Source organism: Canis aureus, chromosome 17, assembly GCF_053574225.1.
Source record: "Canis aureus isolate CA01 chromosome 17, VMU_Caureus_v.1.0, whole genome shotgun sequence".
NCBI lineage: Eukaryota > Metazoa > Chordata > Mammalia > Carnivora > Canidae > Canis > Canis aureus.
This window is the reverse complement of record NC_135627.1, coordinates 20,369,297-20,389,706: the sequence shown is the minus strand read 5'-3', so window position 1 is coordinate 20,389,706 and position 20,410 is coordinate 20,369,297. Positions and strand designations below refer to the sequence as shown.

Genomic DNA, 20,410 nt, shown 5'->3' with positions numbered 1-20,410 from the left:
CCGCCGCCGGAGCCCCTCCGAGCTGCTCCTGGAACCGCGCAGGCCCCTCTGCACGGAGCCTCTTCCTCTGCCCGAGCCCCTCCGAGCTGCTCCCGGGGCCGCGCAGCCCCCTCCGCGGAGCCGCCGCCCGAGCCCCTTCAGCTGCTCCGGGTCCCGCCGGGTCCCGCCGTGCGCGCTGCAGCCCTTAGGGAGCTCGGCGCACTCTCCTGGGGCGCAGGTGCCTGTTAGTGTCCCCGGGAGCCCGAGGGCATCCCCGCCCTCCTGGGTCCTGCTCCAGCTCCCCGCGAGCCCCTTTCCGCCCGGGAAGGTCGGTGCAGCTCCTGCTCCTCCGGGACGGGGCTCTCCTGTCCTGGGGACACTCGCCCCGGCCTCAGCCCGGCTCCTCGCGGGCCCCTCCCCCTCGGAGGCCTTTGTTCCTTTATTTCTTTTTCCCCGTCTTCCTACCTTGATAGAAGCGCGAACTCTTCTCACTGTAGCATTCCAGCTGGTCTCTCTTTAAATCTCAGGCCGAATTCATAGATTTTCAGGATAATTTGAAGGTTTTCTACGTAGTTTGGTGGAGACAGGTGATTTGGGGACCCTGCTCTTCCGCCATCTTGCTCCTCCCTCAGGTGATAGTTTCTTAAAGTTTAGCTGTAATGTGGAAGCTGAGAATGCAAAAATGAACTTTTTCTACTCTTACACATTAACATCCACTGAACTAATTTGAGCTTTGAATGGAACTTTTCCACATACATACTCGTATATGTTCATGCACTGGTCATTTGGAATATATTGGTTCACTGACTTATGGAGATGCTTTGAAATTTGACACATATAATTATTTAGTACAAAAATATTACCAATTTCATTTGAAGTTTCTTAAGTATTAAAAAACTGTCAAAGTGGGGATCCCTGGGTGGCTCAGTGGTTTAGTGCCTGCCTCTGGCCCAGGGCTTGATCCTGGAGTCCTATGATGGAGCCTGCATCAGACTCCTTGCATGGAGCCTGCTTCTCCCTCTGCCTGTGTCTCTGCCTCTCTCTCTCTCTGTTTGTGTGTGTGTGTGTGTTTCTCATGAATAAATAAATAAAATCTTTAAAAAAAAGTCAAAGATATAGTGGCAGATACAAGCATTATAGAACTTTATTATTCCTCAAAGATTGAATTTTACAATTGGCAGCAAATACTGTCAGTTTTTTTGAAGTGGATAGCTGGATAGCTTATTTTGTTCATTTTTAAGAAACTGCCTAACACACAAATCTGATAGCTATATTTGTCCCTCATTCTTTCAAATAAAACTGGTATTTTGTAAAAAAAAGAAAAAGAAAAAGAAAAAAATAATAGCAGCTACTTGAGCTTATAACCTAATCACAAAAATGTTTTTCCTGAAAACAATCATTGTAACTTTCTAAGTACTTATCTTTTGTCACACGAAATATTTTTATAGCATACTTCAGAATCATGATGTGAGAAAATAAATAATTTCACTGCTTCATCAGGGAAATATGGTGAAACTGACTCCTCATCCACCAGTGAGTTCATGGTAGTGCAGAATAGAAACTACTAATCCAGTTTGGAAAAATTCCCTTTATTAATGTCAAGATGCAAGCAGTTTTACCCACAATTTTATGATGATTTTACAAGAGTCAACATAGTGAAAAAGGCAAATATTGTGTTACTGTTAGTATGAAAATGATCTTGACCTTTTAAAATCTGAAAGTGTCTCAGGGAGCTCAAGTGTTGCTTAAACCATATTATGAGATCCCATGATTCACTGGTTATTTCTGTTTGTGTGTGTGTGTGTGCATGTGTGTATTTGGAATCCATTTTTCATACATAGTACACTTTCTAATTTCAAAAAGATTACCTTATTTGATTTATATGTAGCTTAAAGTCTCACAAAGGTTGTAATTTCTAATGTAATTACTGTCATCTATGCTGACAATGATTTGCATAAATCAGTTCACTTGTCCTTCCCAAAATATTTCTAATCTGTGAAAACTCAACTATCTATGACCAATTTGAAAGTGTTATTAATCAGTATTCCACTAGCACAAGTTGCTGTTTTTTAAAATAATTTAGAATGCACAGAAGCAAGTTGAATTTCAGATTTTCAAGGTTTCTGCCTGAAAAAAAAATTAAATTATTGACTGTCTTTACTGTATTAAGTTCTTAACTCTCTCTTCAGTCAGTTATTGGCTTATATTTCATTCTGTAATGTTATTACTATATTTACTCACACAAAGTAAATCGGTGGAGAATATTTTTATACTATTTTAAACAAAATGCTAAGGAGAATCAAATCCTTGGGTATATATTTCTCTAACATTATTTTGTGGAGATGTGTCATTGATTTTTTTTGTTTTGCTTCTTATTAGTACTATGGTTTTAAAAAGGATGTGGTTCAATTGAATAAATACATGAGAAGAAACTTTAGGAGAGGTTTATTTTATTGCCCTATTCATCTTGATCACAGGTTGTTTCTGCATGGACTATTTATCTCCCTACCTTCCCTTAAGTAAACAAAAATTTTGAATGCTAATGGGAAGTATAGAGGAATTTTTATTACGATTTTCTTTCACATTACTTAATGACTTTTTTGTTAATGAGTCACTCAGTTATTTTTAAAAACTCTTCATAAAAATATCTATTCTAAAAAAATTATATTCTAGGACTTTAGAACCTAAAGATGGGTCTCCAGAAAATATTTAGAATAAACTTTCTGCTCTTTTACTTTACTAGTCATTGGTTCTAAAAAATATGATTTATAATTTTAAGATTTGATATAACCTAAAAGAAAAATGCTCCATAAGACTTTGTTCATAAAGCTTTAAAAACCTTTATTTACATCCTAATGTACAGCAAAGGTATTCAGAATAAACTTAATTTTATGATTAAATGTCCATTCATACTCAGTTTATATCTAATACTGATAATAATGATTTATTATGTTTATTTTGGATATTAACCCCTTATCTGATACATAAATTGAAAATATTTTCTCCCATTCTGTAGGTTGTCTCCTCATTCTTTACTTGCTTCTTTTCCTATGCAGAAGCATTTTAGTTTGATGTAGTCTCTTTTGTTTATTCTCGCTCCTGTTGCTGTGATATTGGCATTGTACCCAGAAAATCATTGCCAACACTGAATGTCAGAGAGCTTTCTCCTATGTTTTCTTCCAAGAATTTTAATGTTTCAGTTCTTATGTGTAAGTATGTAACACATTCCATGTTTACCTTTGTGAGTAGCATAAGATAGAGGTCTAATTTCATCCTTCTGTATGTGGTTATCCTGTTTTCCCAGTACCATTTATTGAAGAGACTCTACTTTTACCATTGAGTAGTCTTGGCTCCATTGTAAAATATTAGTTGACAGACTCTGTAGAAGTTTAATTCTGGGCTCTCTATTCCATTCCATTGAATGGAAAAAAAATGTAAAAATGTAAAAAAAAAAAAAATGCCATGGGAATTTCAATAAGAATTGCATTGAATCTGTAGATCACGTAGGGTCTTATAGGCATTCTCATAATAGTAATTCTTCTAAACTGTCAACATGGGTTATCTTTCCATTTATTTGTGTCTTACTTTATTTTATCAACGTTTTGTTGCCTTCAGTATAGATACTTCACCTACTTGGTTAAATTTATTCCTAAGTATTTTTTTTCATGCAATTGTAAAGGGATTATCTCTTTTTGGATAGTTTGTTATTAGTGTATAGAAATGCAACTGATTTTTGCATGGTGATTTTTATATCCTGAAACTTGACTTAATTCATTTATTATTTCTAATATTTTATTGGTGGAATTTTTAGGATCTTCTTAATATAAGATCATGCATCTACAAAGACAATTTTACTTATTCCTTTCTGATTTTGGTGCCTTTTATTCCTTTTCCTTGCCTAATCACTCTGGCTAGGACTTCCAGTATTAAGTTGTATAAAATTAGTGATGGTGAGCACTCTTTTCTTATTCCTGATTTTAGAGGAAATGCTTTCAGTTTTTTAGCATCAAGTAGGATGTTAACTCTGGGTTTACAATACATGGCCTATGTTATGTTGAGGTATGTTTCTTCAATAGCCAGTTTATTTAGAGCTTTTTTCTAGAACATATGTTGAATCTATATCTGCATCTATTGAGAGAATATGATTTTTGTCCTTCATTTCAACATTTTGCAAATGTACATTAGTAACTTGATATATTCAAGTTTATTGTTGAAACATTTTAGATTAAGCAGTCTATAATAATACTAGTTGATAATTCTGGGCAACAGTGAAACATCTTATAATAGATTTCTTTTTATTAATGAAGTAATCCTGAAAAATCTTCAACAAGGATTCTGTATATCTTCTGTTAATGGATATTCACTTACATAAGAAAAATTTTAATATTTTATAAAGTTTCTAAGAAAAGAGTTGTCAGAAATTAACAAAGTATCCCTATAACAGCACGCTGAAGAATTTTATTGTGAACTGAAGTATTAAATAAGAAAAAAGTCAATAAATGAAATTCAAAATGTTATACAAACTTTAAAATGATATCATTTAATTATTAATTAATGTGATATAGAGTAGCATATTACACATAGGACAAATATTTGAAGCACAGCAAAAGATACTGACTAAAATAAAGAATAAATGATTAGCACAGGATATAGATAATTTTATATGGAATCAAAACTGTCAGTAAAATACATTACAGTTGCAAAGATTTTCATAGTTTGAAAGAAAAGCAATTACCATCCTCAGATGTATCAACCAGAGTTGGCAAAGTGCTTTAACATATTTCTCTCATTTATGCAATAATTATTTTTAGGTAGAAGTCATTATGTTCAACATTAGTATTTGAAGCTCTGGTATGATTTAACATGTAAATATAAATTTAATAAATATAACTGTAATTTTATTATTCTGCATTATTCTAGTGGTATTAATATCATGAATGCTCATTTTTCCACTTAGGCAACAAGTATATAAAAAATATAATTATTAAAGTCTCCAGCTTTTAAATGATAAAAGAGGTTAAAACATCTTTGAAAAAGATAGATTCTACTGACACAATGTAAAATGAATTGAAAATGTGAACATGAGATGAAATATGAAATGTTAATTCTGTTTCACTGATACAGTTAAATATAAAACCTACAGGAGATTTTTTTTTGAAGGAGAATTGCATAAATGTGAAAATGTATTCCATCTTGTTTCTCATGACAAAGCTCATTACTGCTATGTTGAGAAATTTATTTTTGAAAATAATTTTCATCAAAGGTGTGCCCACAGATAAGAGATCTTTACTAGACTTTAAGATAAGGACATAAATGGGGAAGAAAAAAAAGACATCCAAGAGAGGTATATGAAAATTGAAAAACTTTCTAAAAGTTAGGTTTCAGAATCTAGTGGAGGCAAGTTTTATGGGTCTCAAGGGACATTTCTTGAGCCAAAAATGTAGTGGCCTTTCCAAACTGAGAGAAAAGGGAGTTAATAAAACTTAAACTCTTCTTTCATAGATCTTGAGACATTCAATGTGTGTGTGTGTGTGTGTGTGTGTGTGTGTGTGTGGTTTAAGACTTCTTAGAGGGTATACACAAGAAATCAAGCAAAATGGGAGAAAAACAGAGACCGAGGGAGAACAAAGTTAGTGTTTAAATAAACCTACAGTGTTGCCTTTTTCTACTGTTAGCATAGTACTATTAGCATAGTTTGAAGTAACGAATACTTTAGGAAGTTTATTCCTTAACAAGAGCAACAAAAAAGACCAATGAAGAATGATCAATTGGGTCACTGATGTAAATTTGAATGAAGGGCAAGCTATAGATAGTGCTCATCACAGTTCTCCATATGAGCACTAAGGATATAGAAAGAGTGAATTCTGAGCAAATTAAAGGGACTCTGGGGAAATTATAAAGGAGAGATGGACATAGGTCATATTCTCTTAAAACTTTTTCTTTAAAGCAAGGGACTTTTGTAAGAAAAATCTATATTTGAGAGACGCTAAAAAACACTTGTCCTTGAACTTAATATTTCAACAATGAAATAGGAAGAAGAAAAAGTTTTAACTTGGTAACTGAAAAAAAATCCATAAAATTCTGCTTCAGAGATACAGCATTAAAAAACAATTTTAGATTTAAGAATCAGTAGAGACAATTCTCACATGATTTAAACAGCTCAGGCAGATGCATCAATAAACTCACATTTGTCTATAGAACAATTCTCTTTTAATTGAATTAAATAAATTGGAGATAATTTAACAAGTTTTTTGCAAAATTTTGAATGATCTGAAGGCCAACAAAAAATTCTTTTATCTGAATATTTCTAGTGATTTAAATATATTCCACCAATAAAAATTATTACTTTATTATTACATATACATTATTATTACTTACTATCTTCTAGGCTCTATAAATATAAATAACAGAAACACACTTCTCTTGAAGCCCTACAATCAGAAGCATCATAACACAGTGGATTGCAATGATCTTTGAAACCAAAGAAATTGAATTCAAATATCACTTCTAAAGTTAAATAGATATGAAAGTATTGCTTTACTTAAATTCACTAAGACTTATTTTGCCTTTTGGTAAATTGGGGACAGTAATATGTATCTCTTAAAGTGATATAAGATTACATAGAAAACTGTCTTGTGCCTAGTAACTATAATAATACTATCTCATCAAACTACAACTGGCTTTTACTAGATTGTGAACATCTTGAAATAGGAACCATTTGGTCTTTTATTATTCCAGTGTCTAAAACATTGTTAGAGTGTGGAAATTGCTTGAACTTAATTATGCTCTGTAAGCATTTGTTGAATTCAATTATTCACTGTAGCTTGACTTTGCATATACTAAGAATACTGAAAACTAAGTAAACAAGTCCAAAACAAACTCCAAATGCCATGAAATCTTGGCAATACAGCAAATACTAAAAACAACTTACATAAATGTACACTGGTTATTCTAGTCTCCTTCACATGTTTAACTAAAAAGCCACAAATTGGGCTTGGGGTAACAGTATTACCTAGGAATTCTATCAGCTTCTTAGTCCTTGACTTCCTAAAGGCCAAGCCCATTACCCCATTAATAGAGTATACAGTTACATAATTACTTTTCACTTAGAGGAGCACGGGTTGGAGATGATTGGCTATCACTGTTAGATATGTATTATTTGCCAGTCTGGAAGCAGATTGATTCTGGATAACTAATGAATTATGTCCCTGGTCTTGATATGTAGTCTCTAGTTTCCAAGATTCTTTTTTTTTTAATTAATTTATTTATTTATGATAGTCACACAGAGAGAGAGAGGCAGAGACACAGGCAGAGGGAGAAGCAGGCTCCATGCACCGGGAACACAATGTGGGATTCGATCCTCGGTCTCCAGGATCGCGCCCTGGGCCAAAGGCAGGCGCCAAACTGCTGCGCCACCCAGGGATCCCGTTTCCAAGATTCTTAATAAAGTGGTTCTCATATCTTATCTGTATATTAGACTTGTCCGGGAAACTTTAGAAAGGAACTTTACTTCCTTTCCGATCAGTTAAATAATAAAAATCTCTAGAGTATTAGAACTCTAATATCAAAAGTTTCACAAATTTGTAACATAGCTCCACTTATACAATTATTTAAGATGCCTCTGGTGGATAGAAATGCTTCGTGGAATTTCTAGTAAAACTTTATAGGAGAGATATATGTAGATCCCAATGACTCTGGAACAATGCTATGTGATCTGCAGCAGAGAACCACGCTTCACCAAAAAACAAGTTTCATAGTGCCATAGGATACCAAGTGGCTCTATCCGGTCATTAATGAGGTAAAAGGCTACCTAACCATGAGTCATGAAGTCCGGTCAGGTCAATTTGGTGTCATCCTGAGCTATTCCAGAAGGTATGAATAAATTGTGTGAAGAAATGGCTTAGCCTCCCACATTACCTATGTTACCCTGGCACTGTTTTCTCAACCCAATTCTATGGCTACACAGGTGATTTTCTATGACAACAAAGAGGAGGAAAGAAATTGAGCATGGCTTAGGGGCAGATTGGTGTAAATCATTAGCATTGGCTGGAACTACACAGTTGCCACAATATAGCTTCACCATATTCTGAGGTGGACCTAAAGAGATGTGGTGAGGGGGAGTCTCCTCAGTGGTTAGAGCTGCAAGTAGTATAAGTGCCATTCAATTTGTGTAAGTGCAGTGTGGTCTGACCTGGGGATATACATTGACTCCTGTGCAGGAGGAAATGGGTTGGCTGTAGTCCAGGAGTCTGAAAGGAACAAGACTGGAAAATTGAATGTCAGGGGCATCTGGGGAAGTTTCATGTGGAGAGAACCTGTGAGAATGAGAAAAAAGCATATGAGTTTTTGTACTTCACATTAATACTTTCTAGAAAATATCTACTGCAAAGGATAATCTTGTCAACACAGTGGACATATTAACACTCTCTAGCAAACCATCTGTCCTCCCTCCAAAAAAAGTGGTTGTGTTAACAGAAATGAGGTTCTGTGTAAACCCAAAATCATTAGTTTCTTCCCACCAAACCTAAAATAACTTCTCAAAGATCTCTAATTGTCAGCAGCAGAAACCAACAGGGAGACCTCAGTATGTCACCATTCCTCATGTAAAGTTGCCAGGAACCTGTAACAGGTTTATGACACCCAGTTTCTTCCATGTTATTGGGGGCAGGAATTTTCCTTAACAAAATAATATATGCTGTGGACATGGGTTTGGCTTCCTCATGACTAGGCCTCCACTATACTACTTGTAGAATGCCTCTTGAATCAACTCAGTATCCCATACAAGTTGGCATCAAGCAAATGGGCCCATTTTAGAGCGCAGAAGGAGTGATGGCAATTAGTGTATGATTACTAAATTCTCACTAATAGACTCCAACACCCCAATACTGAGCAATGATCAATATATGGTTTGCATTTGGGAGTATTCAGAGTCTGGGAACCAACGGACTCTCATCATTCCTAGTGCACTGCTTGTGTACTTTGCGCTTCTCATCTCTATAATCTTAGGTCCTCTGGTGAAAAGAACCTGGTTCCTCTTTGGTAAACCATCCTTCTAGGGGAAAGCATGAGAATTTCACTGAACTAGAAGAGACAGATACACAACCTGGCCATTTTGAATTCTTTCAGCCCGTGGACTAGCATGCAAAGAAACGTATTATGGTCCATGCTGGAGAAATAACTTTAAGTACTGTCAGGGGTTAAGTTTACTGATAAATAGTGGGAGCAGGGAGAAATATTTCCAGAGTGAAAATAATGTTCTGACGTACGTTGTGGTACCTTTTATGTCTTGCCATAAGGATGAGGAGGCAATGGCAGCACATGCCTCAACAAGTGTCAGGCAGGTAGAGATCTACATCATCCCAACTAAGAGACCGGCAAAGGTGAGGTGATGAGTAACATTTAGTCCCTAGCAATGATTGTAGATTAGCTTGCTCATCCTTTTCAATCTTTCAAGAGAATACAACTGGCCTTGATGTTGAAGGATGGCACTTGTATCAACCCTCTTAGGAAAGAAACGAGGGCTTTTTGTTCTCATACAACATTCATATATTCTAAAAGGATGTGAGTGGATCCAAACCCAAGAAGCTGTGATTCACTCAGGAGCTGCATCATCTCGGGTCTTGAACGCTTTCTGCCCTGCATCGCCCAAACAGCTTGACCCAGGGCTCACACGGCTTCAGTGTCTTCACAGCTATGTTGCTGCTGCTGCCTCCACTCCAGTCACTAACCAAGGATCTCAGCCGTCTGATGTAGGAAGACCTCTCTGCCTTTTCACTTACTGGGCAAGTATTCTGGAAGAGCAGGCAGCCTAGAGGCGAGGAAGAGTTAATTCTCCACAGATTGGGCTTTAACCTCCAGGAAACAAAGGTTTCTAGGGATCTGTGGGTTAAATTCTCCCCTTGGCTTTCATTCAGACAGGCAGTTCTAAGCTCACTTTGCCTCTGTGGAAAGGTAGTCTGAGGCCAAGCAATGGGTCATTTTTTACAAAAAGTAAACAAAAGACAAATGCTCTTTCTTCCTCATGTGCTCTTTGCTTCCCTTTTGCTCTTTATACTCTGGCTGCCAGGGGATTGTGTGCCTCCTCGAAGTTTTCACGTGCAAGTTTCCCTCAGGTTGTGTTTCCTAAAAAACCTGACCTAAAACATCAATCATGCACTATCTGCAAAAATAGACATTTAAGGACAATTTGTACTTCAAATAATAATGTAGATCAGAAAAGTAGCTAGAATGTATCTTATCATTACTTATTATATTTAATTGGTGGTTTAAAGCAGCTAGTAAATCTGTATTTAATCCAAAAAACCTAGGAAGTAAGTCTTTTATGATTAGAATATTTTGTTTTCCCTCCTCTTTTAGAATCAATATTCATTTCAGGATATCACTGTCTGTCTTTACCTCTTTCTTTCTCTCTCTTTCAAAATAAGACTATATCCCTCTTTCATGTGTTGATCACTAGGAGAAAAAAATAAGTGCTCCCAAATACTGAAAGATTGTGATAAAATTACCTCTCGTCTGAAGCCTTATCATGCCCAGCCCCCCATCACTATTGAGACTATTTATACTGATTTCTTGATGTCAATGACCACAATAAAACCACTATCCTCATTGCTGAAACTCTAATTATCATGTGGTCATGCACATCTCCTTCTCTTAATCTATTTTCCACCCCTTAATTGACTTTGAAAACTTTTCACTCGTTTCTAGAACATAGAATTGGTTATTAGTGAATTCCCTTATAACCTGAACATTTCCTTTACTTTCTTGTTTTAGCTGAAATGTAGCCTTTCCCAGGACACTGATTCCCCATCGTCTTACCACTGTTGGATGTTGTTATATACTCCCTCATATAGTTGTGTTGCCGGTGAACCTGGGGGGCCCCAGGCTCTGAGGCCTCAACCCAGCCTGTTCCAAAGATGTTGCAGAAGGTTCTCTGTCTCCTTAAGAGAAAGAACTCAAGGACAGACACACAACACAGGGCACAAGCAACTCAAGCAGGGAAGTCTATTAAACAGAGCATATACTCATAAGATGTGAAAGCAGGCTAGCCAGGAGTGAGAGAAAAAGAGAGAGAAAGTAAGCAAAAGAGCTGTATGCCCTGGGGTTTGGGTTTCTATCTTTAACAGATAGTTGTTAACTAGGAGGTGGGGTATTCATTACTTAGGGTGGGGGTTTTTTGGAGGCAGAGTTCTGGGTCTTTTCTTCCTTACTTGGATGGGGATTTCCTATCATGGCATCTGCCATTTTGCACCTGTCTGGTTTGATCCTGCTTCTTGTGGAGTGTGGCCAGGATAGGACTCTGCATTTCCCAGAAACTGGCCATGACTGCCTCTTTGCTGACCTCCAGGTATCCTGTTAGAACCCAACAAACCTCCTACTTTAACACATGGAGTGGGGTTGATGTCTTCTTTAATCTTCACTGTTATTTCCAGACTATTCTTTCTCTTGTTTACAAATTTCAGGTTTGAATTTTATGGCAATAAAATAATCTAAGTGAAGTCATCTCATCTCCAGAACCACTCCTCTGCTTTCCCTCAAGCCTGTAGCTTCTGACTTGCTCAATTGCTAAGCCTATCAACATTTGTGATTTCAGTTTTTATCTAGATTCCTGCAATAAACAGGCATCTCAGTTCATGAACACCTAGATAATAATAGTCTCATCCCCTCTTGTATTTCATCCATTTACTTCTTTGGTCATAACCCAAGACTAGTCATTATTTACACATGAAATTTCATGATTTTGATTTCCAACATCCTTTCTAAGGCAGTATTCTAGACTAGCCAGAAGTAAATAAAAATAAAGATATAAGGATTAAAGGGAAAAAAAGCAACAAATTAGCAGTGATCTGAGATGATGTAATTTTGTTCATCGAAAATTCAAAATAAAATCTACAAACAAAAATCTACAAACAAATTGCTAGAATTAATAAGAAATTTAGTTGGTTGGATACATGTTCTTAAAAATAATTTATTCTCTTGGAATTGGCAAGAATAATTAGAAAATACAGTAAAAATAATAAATATTTACAATAATAAATATACATATTTAGAAATAAATTTTTGACAATTTATAAGAAGGAAATTTATGGAAAAATTTAGTTTTTTTGAAAGACATTAAAGAAGGGCTCCTGGGGGGCTCAGTCCATTAAGCATCCAACTCTTGTTTTCAGCTCAGCTCATGATCTCAGAGTTATGAGAGGGGGCCCTACCTCAGGCTTAACACAGGCTGTGGAGCCGGCATAAGATTCTCTCCCCCTCTCTCTCTCCCTCTGTGCACTACCTTCCATGCCACTTGTTCACATATGCTCTCTTTCACTCTCTCTAAAAAAAAAAAAAAAAAAAAAAGAAAGAAAGAAAGAAAGAAAGAAAGAAAAGAAAGAAGAAAGAAAGAAAGAAAGAAAGAAAGAAAGAAGAAAGAAAAGAAAGAAAGAAAGAAAAGAAAAGAAAAGAAAAGAAAAGAAAAGAAAAGAAAAGAAAGAAGGAAAGAAAGAAGAAAAAAAGACATTAAAGAAAATTTATACATGGAAAGATTTTGTCTCCACAAACTGGGAGGCAGTTTATAAAAATGTTTATTTCACCCATATTTGCCTAAGTAGATTGCTTTAGGCTGTAGCTCTCATGAAAGTTATCCATGTCGTTTTTGCTTAAATTTGATCACAAATTTAGCCAGAAGGCCAGAATTTAATTCAGTAATTAAAAAAAAAATGATTTGAGGAATACAACTAGTAGACTATCAGAAAACCTTGAGTTGGACACCAGGATTGTAATGATGAGAATTTTATCACTGGTAAAAAAAAATACAACTCCTTGTGAAGAATAGTAGATCTAATACATTACTATTCGTTACAACTGATTTTTTTTAAATTACTTGCACAAACTTAAGTCTCAGGCTATCCAATAAGTATATGTTTTATTACTTTTTGAGTAATTAATTTAGTAACTAGAGGTAAATAATCATCCAATTCATAAAAATGAAAAAACCTGAATTGCAATAACATGATTTCTTTAGGAAAAATAGTAACTGCATGCAAATTGTCCTTTCGATGTAAAGGGATTCAGACTGCATAGTTACAAAGCATAAATAATTAGTTTAATAATGGTGTTTTGTCTTCCTTTATACTTTTTTTTATAATCAGCTCAGGTTGGTAAGGAATTATATGCATTTTTTGTCATGTTTTATTTACATTACTGGAATATACATGCAGGGAAAATAAAACATTAAGTGATACTGGTTTCAATTTAACATAGTTTAACTGCTTGTCCATGGATGATACATTATTTAAATAGATAGCATAAATGAATATTTCCATTCCTAAAAATGAGGACAAGCTTCATATATGATGTATATTTTTTAATATTGCAAATGACCAAGTCATTCTTTGGCCAATTTCTATTCTCCATCACTACTATGATGTAGCATCCTAATAAATCATTACTGGGACATTGCTCTGAAGATATATTAATGCATCATCAGAACTACTGTGATAAAAGCTGCCCTTTTGATGGTACATTGGTCTGACTCATACACACACATTTAAAGCATACCTTCTAGAATATTAGACCGACTCTCCAAAGAACCTAAACCAGTGAATAGATGATAAGGAATACTGCATGTTCAACTGTTGTACAATTATTCATGCAAATAATAGCTGAGCAAAGAGATAACTATATAAGGGTCATTGAAGAAAAGTTCTCTGTAGTGTGTTTTCTAAATGAGTCATATTTAAAATTTTTCATTTTAAAGATTACTAAGAAAAAAGGAAAAGAAAAATATTCACTGAGAAAATTCCCTGATGCCCCAAAGTTTCTAGTGCCTAGAAAGTCTCCTATATGTAAGACAAAGATTGACTGACAGATTGATAGATTTTGTTTCTTCTAGAATACCTAAACCAGTTAGTAAATCCTTTGTGACAGAGTCATGATTCAGATCTGGTCAATCTAAATCTAAAGCCAATACTTGAAATTATTATTCCCTAAAATGTGTCAGCAGTATCATGTAGAGGAACTTTGTTACCATTATTTTTGTTTTGTTCTTCCCAATGGAATCCTTTATTGGTGCAATCTCTGAAGGACATTATTAAACAAACTATCTCAACTTATCAGAACCCTTTGGCATCAACTACATGCTTGATGAACTTCTTAAAGTATAATAAATACCTTTGATTGTTAACTTCTTGAGTGGTAAGAAGTAGGGAAAGATTCTTAAGTGATCCTTTCTGCTTAGACATCCCATCTCTCTAGAGATACTTCCAGCAAGATTAAAGGATAATAAATTTAGGAAATTTGTCAGTTTGTTGGGAGGTTGATGCCAGTCTACGTCATAGTAGTTTCATTCCCTCCATTTTTCTGATCAGTGCTTACTTTCTGATTGACTGAATTATTGTCTAAATCAACCCTTCCTTTATCTAAAATGTTTTTGAAATATTTTCTATATGCCAGTAACTATGCTAGAAGCTGAGAATAACAGAGTGGAATGGATTTGGTTCTCTGCTTAAGCATCTCACAGTCTATAGAAGAGAACAGATAAATAATTTCAACAAAGTCAGACATTATAGAATAAATACATAAGCATTAATTAACACAAAAATTTTTGGTTTCCAAAATTTAAATTCAGATTTTTTAGTAAATAAAATTATAATTTTTCCCTTATTTCAATGTCAGATATTAATTGTACTGTTTTAAACTAGGTATTTTTTCCACTATAAGAAAAATGTTAACTTTTACATTTTTGATAATTTCATTCTAAATTTCTACAAAGATATTGAAATAGTATTATGTTTTCCACTATTACCATAAGATATAGAATATTCAAAGTATCAAATCAGTAAGAGTATAGAAATTGTCTCCATAGGATAAAGAAAGGGACGAAGCCTAGATTCCTTTTGCAGCTTATTTGCTCTTGTGCTTAAGATGTTCCCTATTCTGTGTCAAAATAACAAGGCCAAATGTTTATACTATGTTTCTGTTGTATTATTTGCCCTTACCTTTAGAGTGATTTTCCTATTCCACTCATATCCTTTGTAGTCCTTTTCACACACAGCCACAAGAAATATTAAAATGTTAAGTGAAATTGTGTGAGTCTTTGGTTCACAATCTTCTACTGGTTCTGATATCACTTAGGTTAAAACCAGTACTCCATGGTGGCCTCAAGGCCCCATGTGACCACCTACACCTCCAACCTCATCTATGATACATTCCTTTGCCTTCAACATGCCAGAAATACTCCCCACTTCTTCCTTCATCATTCAATGTGAATATTTTTCTCAGTGCTTATACCCTTTTCATTCCTTTGAGCAGGAAGATGATAGGAAAGAAACTTGGAGTTTTCCATAATCAATAGTAATCACAATTCAGACGACACTACCGATTATATGTTATGAAACAAAAAACACTTTTCTAATTTAGCAATTAAAACCAAAAACAAATTTTGATAAATTATGCCAGGGAGAAAACAGAATTATTTTCCTATCTTTCAAGAAAATTCCATAAAATTTGTAATTGGAATAAAATGTATGCAAGAAGTTTATGGTCCAATATATAAGAAACATACAGTAAAAAAATGTATAGAAAAATTATTATAGAGATGCATCAGGCAGTTAATTATAAATATTATAAATATAAATTATATTTACATGTGAATCCATTTATAAAATTTGAATTCATAAATATAACATGTTTTTTTTTTGTATTTTGACATATGTGTTATTTCCAGGTTATTTAAATTTTTATAATTGGCTGTGATTCAGGAGCCTCAGTGGCTCAGTCAGATAAGCCCCAAGGGGACCCTGCTTCTCAGTCTCCCTCTGCTTGCTGCTCCCTCTGCTTGTGCTCTCTCTTTTTCTTTCTATCAAATTAATAAATAAAATCTTTTAAAAATAAAAATAAAATAAATTTATAATTGGTTGTGATTGTTTTTTAAGATTTTATTCATTCATTCATGAGAGACAGAGAGAGAGAGAGAGGCAGAGGGAGAACCAGGACCCTGGGATCATGACCTGAGCCAAAGGCAGACGCTTAAGCACTGAGCCACCGTGGTGCCCTTTGGTTGTAATTTATTTTCTCTATCTAAATAGATGTTTACTTTCATGACTAATTGTCTTTTTTTTCTTGAAAACAACTTCTGTAATGCATAAACTTCAAATTCGCCTAGTTTTCTTTTTCTGTTACTTTTATATGCTAAAGTAATAAATCCAATCTGTGGCATATTATTGGACTTGAAGCTGAAAAATACTTCCATAAACTGTGTAAAACTTACTCACAAGTAAAAGACAAGAAAGAGACCCCAGCTACTCTAACCATATTTGTTTTTGAGAAAAAATGAACATGAATTAACACACCATATATTTCTTCCCTTAAGCCTTAGCATTCATATTATGCTATATTTGACATAAAAATGCATGTACAACTAAGACTTTAGAGACAACATATGTACTCCTTATCTTCTTTGTAATACTGACTTTACTAATAATTACCAACCATGTCTTTTTATTTTGCCAATTACTTTCACAGGGCACAGAGTGCTAGCCAAAGAGATGATTTTTTTTTTTTTTAAGTACAATGATGGGTATACCATTTTCCTGTAGGTTAAGAGACACTTGCATGGTCACATTAATCAAGCCCAATTCCCTAGAATACTTCAGAAAAGTTTCCATGCTAAGCCTCCCAAAGAGAGCTAGCTAGAAGAAACAGATTCATTCAGTGACAATATATTAAATGTTTGCTTTTAATTAAATTTTGTGTCATTTAGCATTTGTGGAATGAAAAATGCCATGGCAAGTATAAATCAATAAAAATAAATAATTTTTTGTTCTCTTACAGGGTGCTCATTGCTAAATTAAATAAATATGAACTAGAAATAAAAGCTTAAAAATACATTATACCATTTAGAGTAAAATCAATCCATCTGGCCAATCAGGAAAAAAAGGATTTTTTAATGTTATTTATTACAATTGTCTAACAAAATGCTGGTTTTAGAATTTGACTCAGTATTTACAAGAAATAAAAATGTTGCCATGATATCATATTATATTGGTGTTTTACTATTCTCTCAACTCTCATTTGAATAAAAATAGTTCAACCAAAACAAAAAGTGTCTTAAGTTTAAAACTCATGTTGAGAATTTTATACTAATGTCTGTTTTTTATTGGTTTACATTGGTTTTCTTTCTTCTTCTCATACTATAGTTATTGACAATGTGGAACTTTACCCAAACCCTGTGATTAGGAAAGCAGCGATGGTTAAAGTATCCCCCTCTCACCACCTTTTTGTGTTCTGGAAAATGGCTCACTAAAAAGAATCATCTGTCCATAAGACTTGGATAAAACTTTACCTATGACAAGACCAGACATGGTCTATCCAAATTCTCAGTTATCACCTTATAAACTATTATCTGAACTGTTTTGTCCCCAGTTAGCAGTCAGAACCAAAACCAAAGTTTAGTTAAAGATTTTTTCCTTCCCTGGGACCCTGAAATTTGGTCTACCATCAGACTGAGCCAGCACAGAGCATTTCCTTAAGTGCCACTCCTGGCGCAAGTACCTCAACATAAAAAATTTTCTCATCTAATCTCCAGTTATACCACTCTTTCACTTTACCTATTCACCCATAGCTCTTTCTAGCCTTGTTTACTCTATTTAAAAAAACCCTCTTGTCAACTCTTGTGAAAGTAACAGATCATATATTCAGTGTTCTTATTGCAATAATATTTTCTTTTTAAAAAACTTTTTAAAGATTTATTTATTTTAGAGGGAAGGGGAAGCATTAGTGGGGGGCTGGGGTAGACAGAGAGAAAGAATTTCAAGCAGAGTCCCTGCTGAGCTCAGAGCCTGGGGTGGGGCTCCATTCTACGACACTAGGATCATGATCTGAGCCAAAATCACCAGTAGGTCCCTCAACCAACTGAACCACCCAGATGCCCCTGCAATAGTTTTTTCAAATGAAGTCTTTCCTCTTCCAAAGTTAATTTATAACTTTATATAACATATTTACATTGGAAAGGTAATATGAAGGTATATGTGAACCTTCACATAATGTGAAGGTATATGTGAAGGTATATGGTGTCAACCTTAAAAGTAAAACAGCCAGTTATTTTTCCAACAAAATGACTTATTCAGGAATAGTTGGGAAATTGCAATTTGAGACATGCAAACTATGGCAAAGCCATAGACAAATCTGGAGATCAAAGGAGAGAAATACTACCTTATTGAGAAAGAAGGAAGTTGCAAAGAGCCACGTTGAATGAAAATGCATTGGCAGAAAGGAAGAGTTCAGGGTGCTGAGAGTTTCTTATAGGCTGAGTTGTGGTATTTCCTTATAGGCAGTGCTTGTTGCTAGGCAAGGAGAAATTCTACCTTCCTTCCACTAGGGTAGTAGAGCAGACTTCTTCCTGCTGGGAATGTTAAGGTCTCTTCCTTTTGGGTCTGTAATTGAGGAGGAGTGGTAATGCATAAGAACCTTTCCGTTGGCCTCCCAACTCCATTTTAAATGAGGTTTCTGTTATTCAGTTTTATGATGGAGAATGAAATTCCCCTGTACTATCTTTGTATTTATTATGTAAGTTTCTTGAAAATAAAAAGTTAAAGAAACCAGTGTATACATACTAGACCTCTGGAAATTGTTTTATGAAACTGGTAAGTTGATAATTGGTGAGGAAAAAAGGTGGGAAACTCAGAGAGTTTGAAACATGACTTTTGATATTGACTCTGTATCTACATGAAGACATTGGTTAGGGGGGTGGTCATAAGCAGGCTTTTGCTTCCACAAAAACAGAGAATGAATAGGTAATATGATGACACTAAATTCATATCTTTCAATAGTTACTCTGAATATGAATGGGCTAAGTGATCCCATCAAAAGACGCAGGGTTTCAGACTGGATAAAAAAGCAAGACCCATTTATAACAAGAGACTCGTTTTAGACGTAAGGACACCTCCAGCCTGAAAACGAAGGAGTGGAGAACCATTTACCATTCAAATGGTCCTCAAAAGAAAGCTAGGGTAGCGATCCTCATATTAGATAAATAAAAGTTTATGCCAAAGACTGTAGTAAGAGATGAAGAAGAACACTATATCATACTTAAAGAGTCTATCCAACAAGAAAACCTAACAATAATGAATATTTATGCACCTATGTGGGAGCCACCAAGTATATCAATCAATAACCAAAGTAAAGGGATACTTAGATAATAATACACTAATAGGAGGAGACTTTAGCACGGCACTTTCAGCAAATGACAAATCTTCTAAGCAGAACATCACCAAAGAAACAAGGGCCTTGAATGATACACTGAACCAAATAGATTTCACAGATACATACAGAACTTTCCATCCAAATGCAACTGAATACACATTCTTCTCAAGTGCACATGGAACTTTCTCCAGAATAGACCACATACTGGGTCACAAATCAGGTCTCAACCAATACCAAAAGATTGGGATTATCCCCTGTATATTTTCGGAGCACAATGCTTTGAAACTAGAATTCAATACCAAAAATAAATTTGGAAGAAGCTCAAACACGTGGAGGTTAAAGAACATCCTGCTAAAAGATGAATGGGTCAACCAGGAAATTAGAGAAGAATTGAAAAGATTCATGGAAACTAATGAAAATGAAGACACAATCATTCAAAATCTTTGGGATATGGCAAAAGCAGTCCTAAAAGGGAAATACATTGTAATACCAGCCTCCCTCAAAAAATTGGAAAAAACTCAAATTCACAAGCTAATCTCTCACTTAAAGGATTTGGAGAAGGAACAGCAAGTAAAGCCTACACCAAGCAGAAGAAGAGAGATAATAAAGATTCGAGCAGAACTTGATGAAATAGAGACCAGAAGAACTTTATCACAGATCAATAAAACCAGGAGCTGCTTCTTTGAAAGAATTAATAAGATAGATAAACCCCTAGCAAGCCTTATTAAAAACAAAACCGAAAATAAATTAATAAAATCATGAATGAAAGAGGAAAGATCACAACCAATACCAAGGAAGTAAAACGATTTTAAAAACTAATTATGAGCAGCTATATGCCAACAAATTAGGCAACATAGAAGAAATGGATGCATATCTGGAAAATTAATTACCAAAACTGGAATAGGAGGAAATAGAAACCCTGAACAGACCAATAACCAGCGGAAATTTGAAGCAGTCATCAAAAACTTCCCAAGAAGCAAAAGTCCAGGGCCAGATGCATCCCAGGGGTATTCTATCAAATGTTTAAAGAAGAAATAATACCTATTCTACTAAAGCTGTTCTGAAAGATAGAAAGGGATAGAATACTCCCAAATTTGTTTTATGAGGCCAGCATCACCTTAATTCCAAAACCAGACAAAGACCTCACCAAAAAGGAGAATTATAGACCAATATCCTTGATGTACATGGATGAAAAAAATTCTCAACAAAATACTAGCCAATAGGATCCAACAGTACATTAAGATTA

General features: G+C 34.9%; 1 protein-coding gene across 15 annotated transcripts in view; it reads right to left on the bottom strand.

The window, feature by feature from the left end:
- LOC144287839 (uncharacterized) overlaps positions 1-20,410 on the bottom strand; it is a 309,063-nt gene that overhangs the window by 220,834 nt on the left and 67,819 nt on the right. For 5 of the 15 annotated variants that reach the window (XR_013355608.1, XR_013355605.1, XR_013355604.1 and 2 more), the window contains exons 2-3: positions 12,186-12,297; positions 8,171-8,294 (exon numbers count right to left, since the gene is read on the bottom strand). The exons of 1 other annotated variant lie outside the window; for it this stretch is intronic. Coding sequence is in view for 6 of the 14 variants with exons in the window: in XM_077855216.1 (XP_077711342.1) it covers positions 8,171-8,294; positions 12,186-12,217 (156 nt within the window). In the remaining 8 variants the exon portion in view is untranslated. 9 more of the 15 variants (XR_013355607.1, XM_077855217.1, XM_077855220.1 and 6 more) reach the window with 5 other exon arrangements.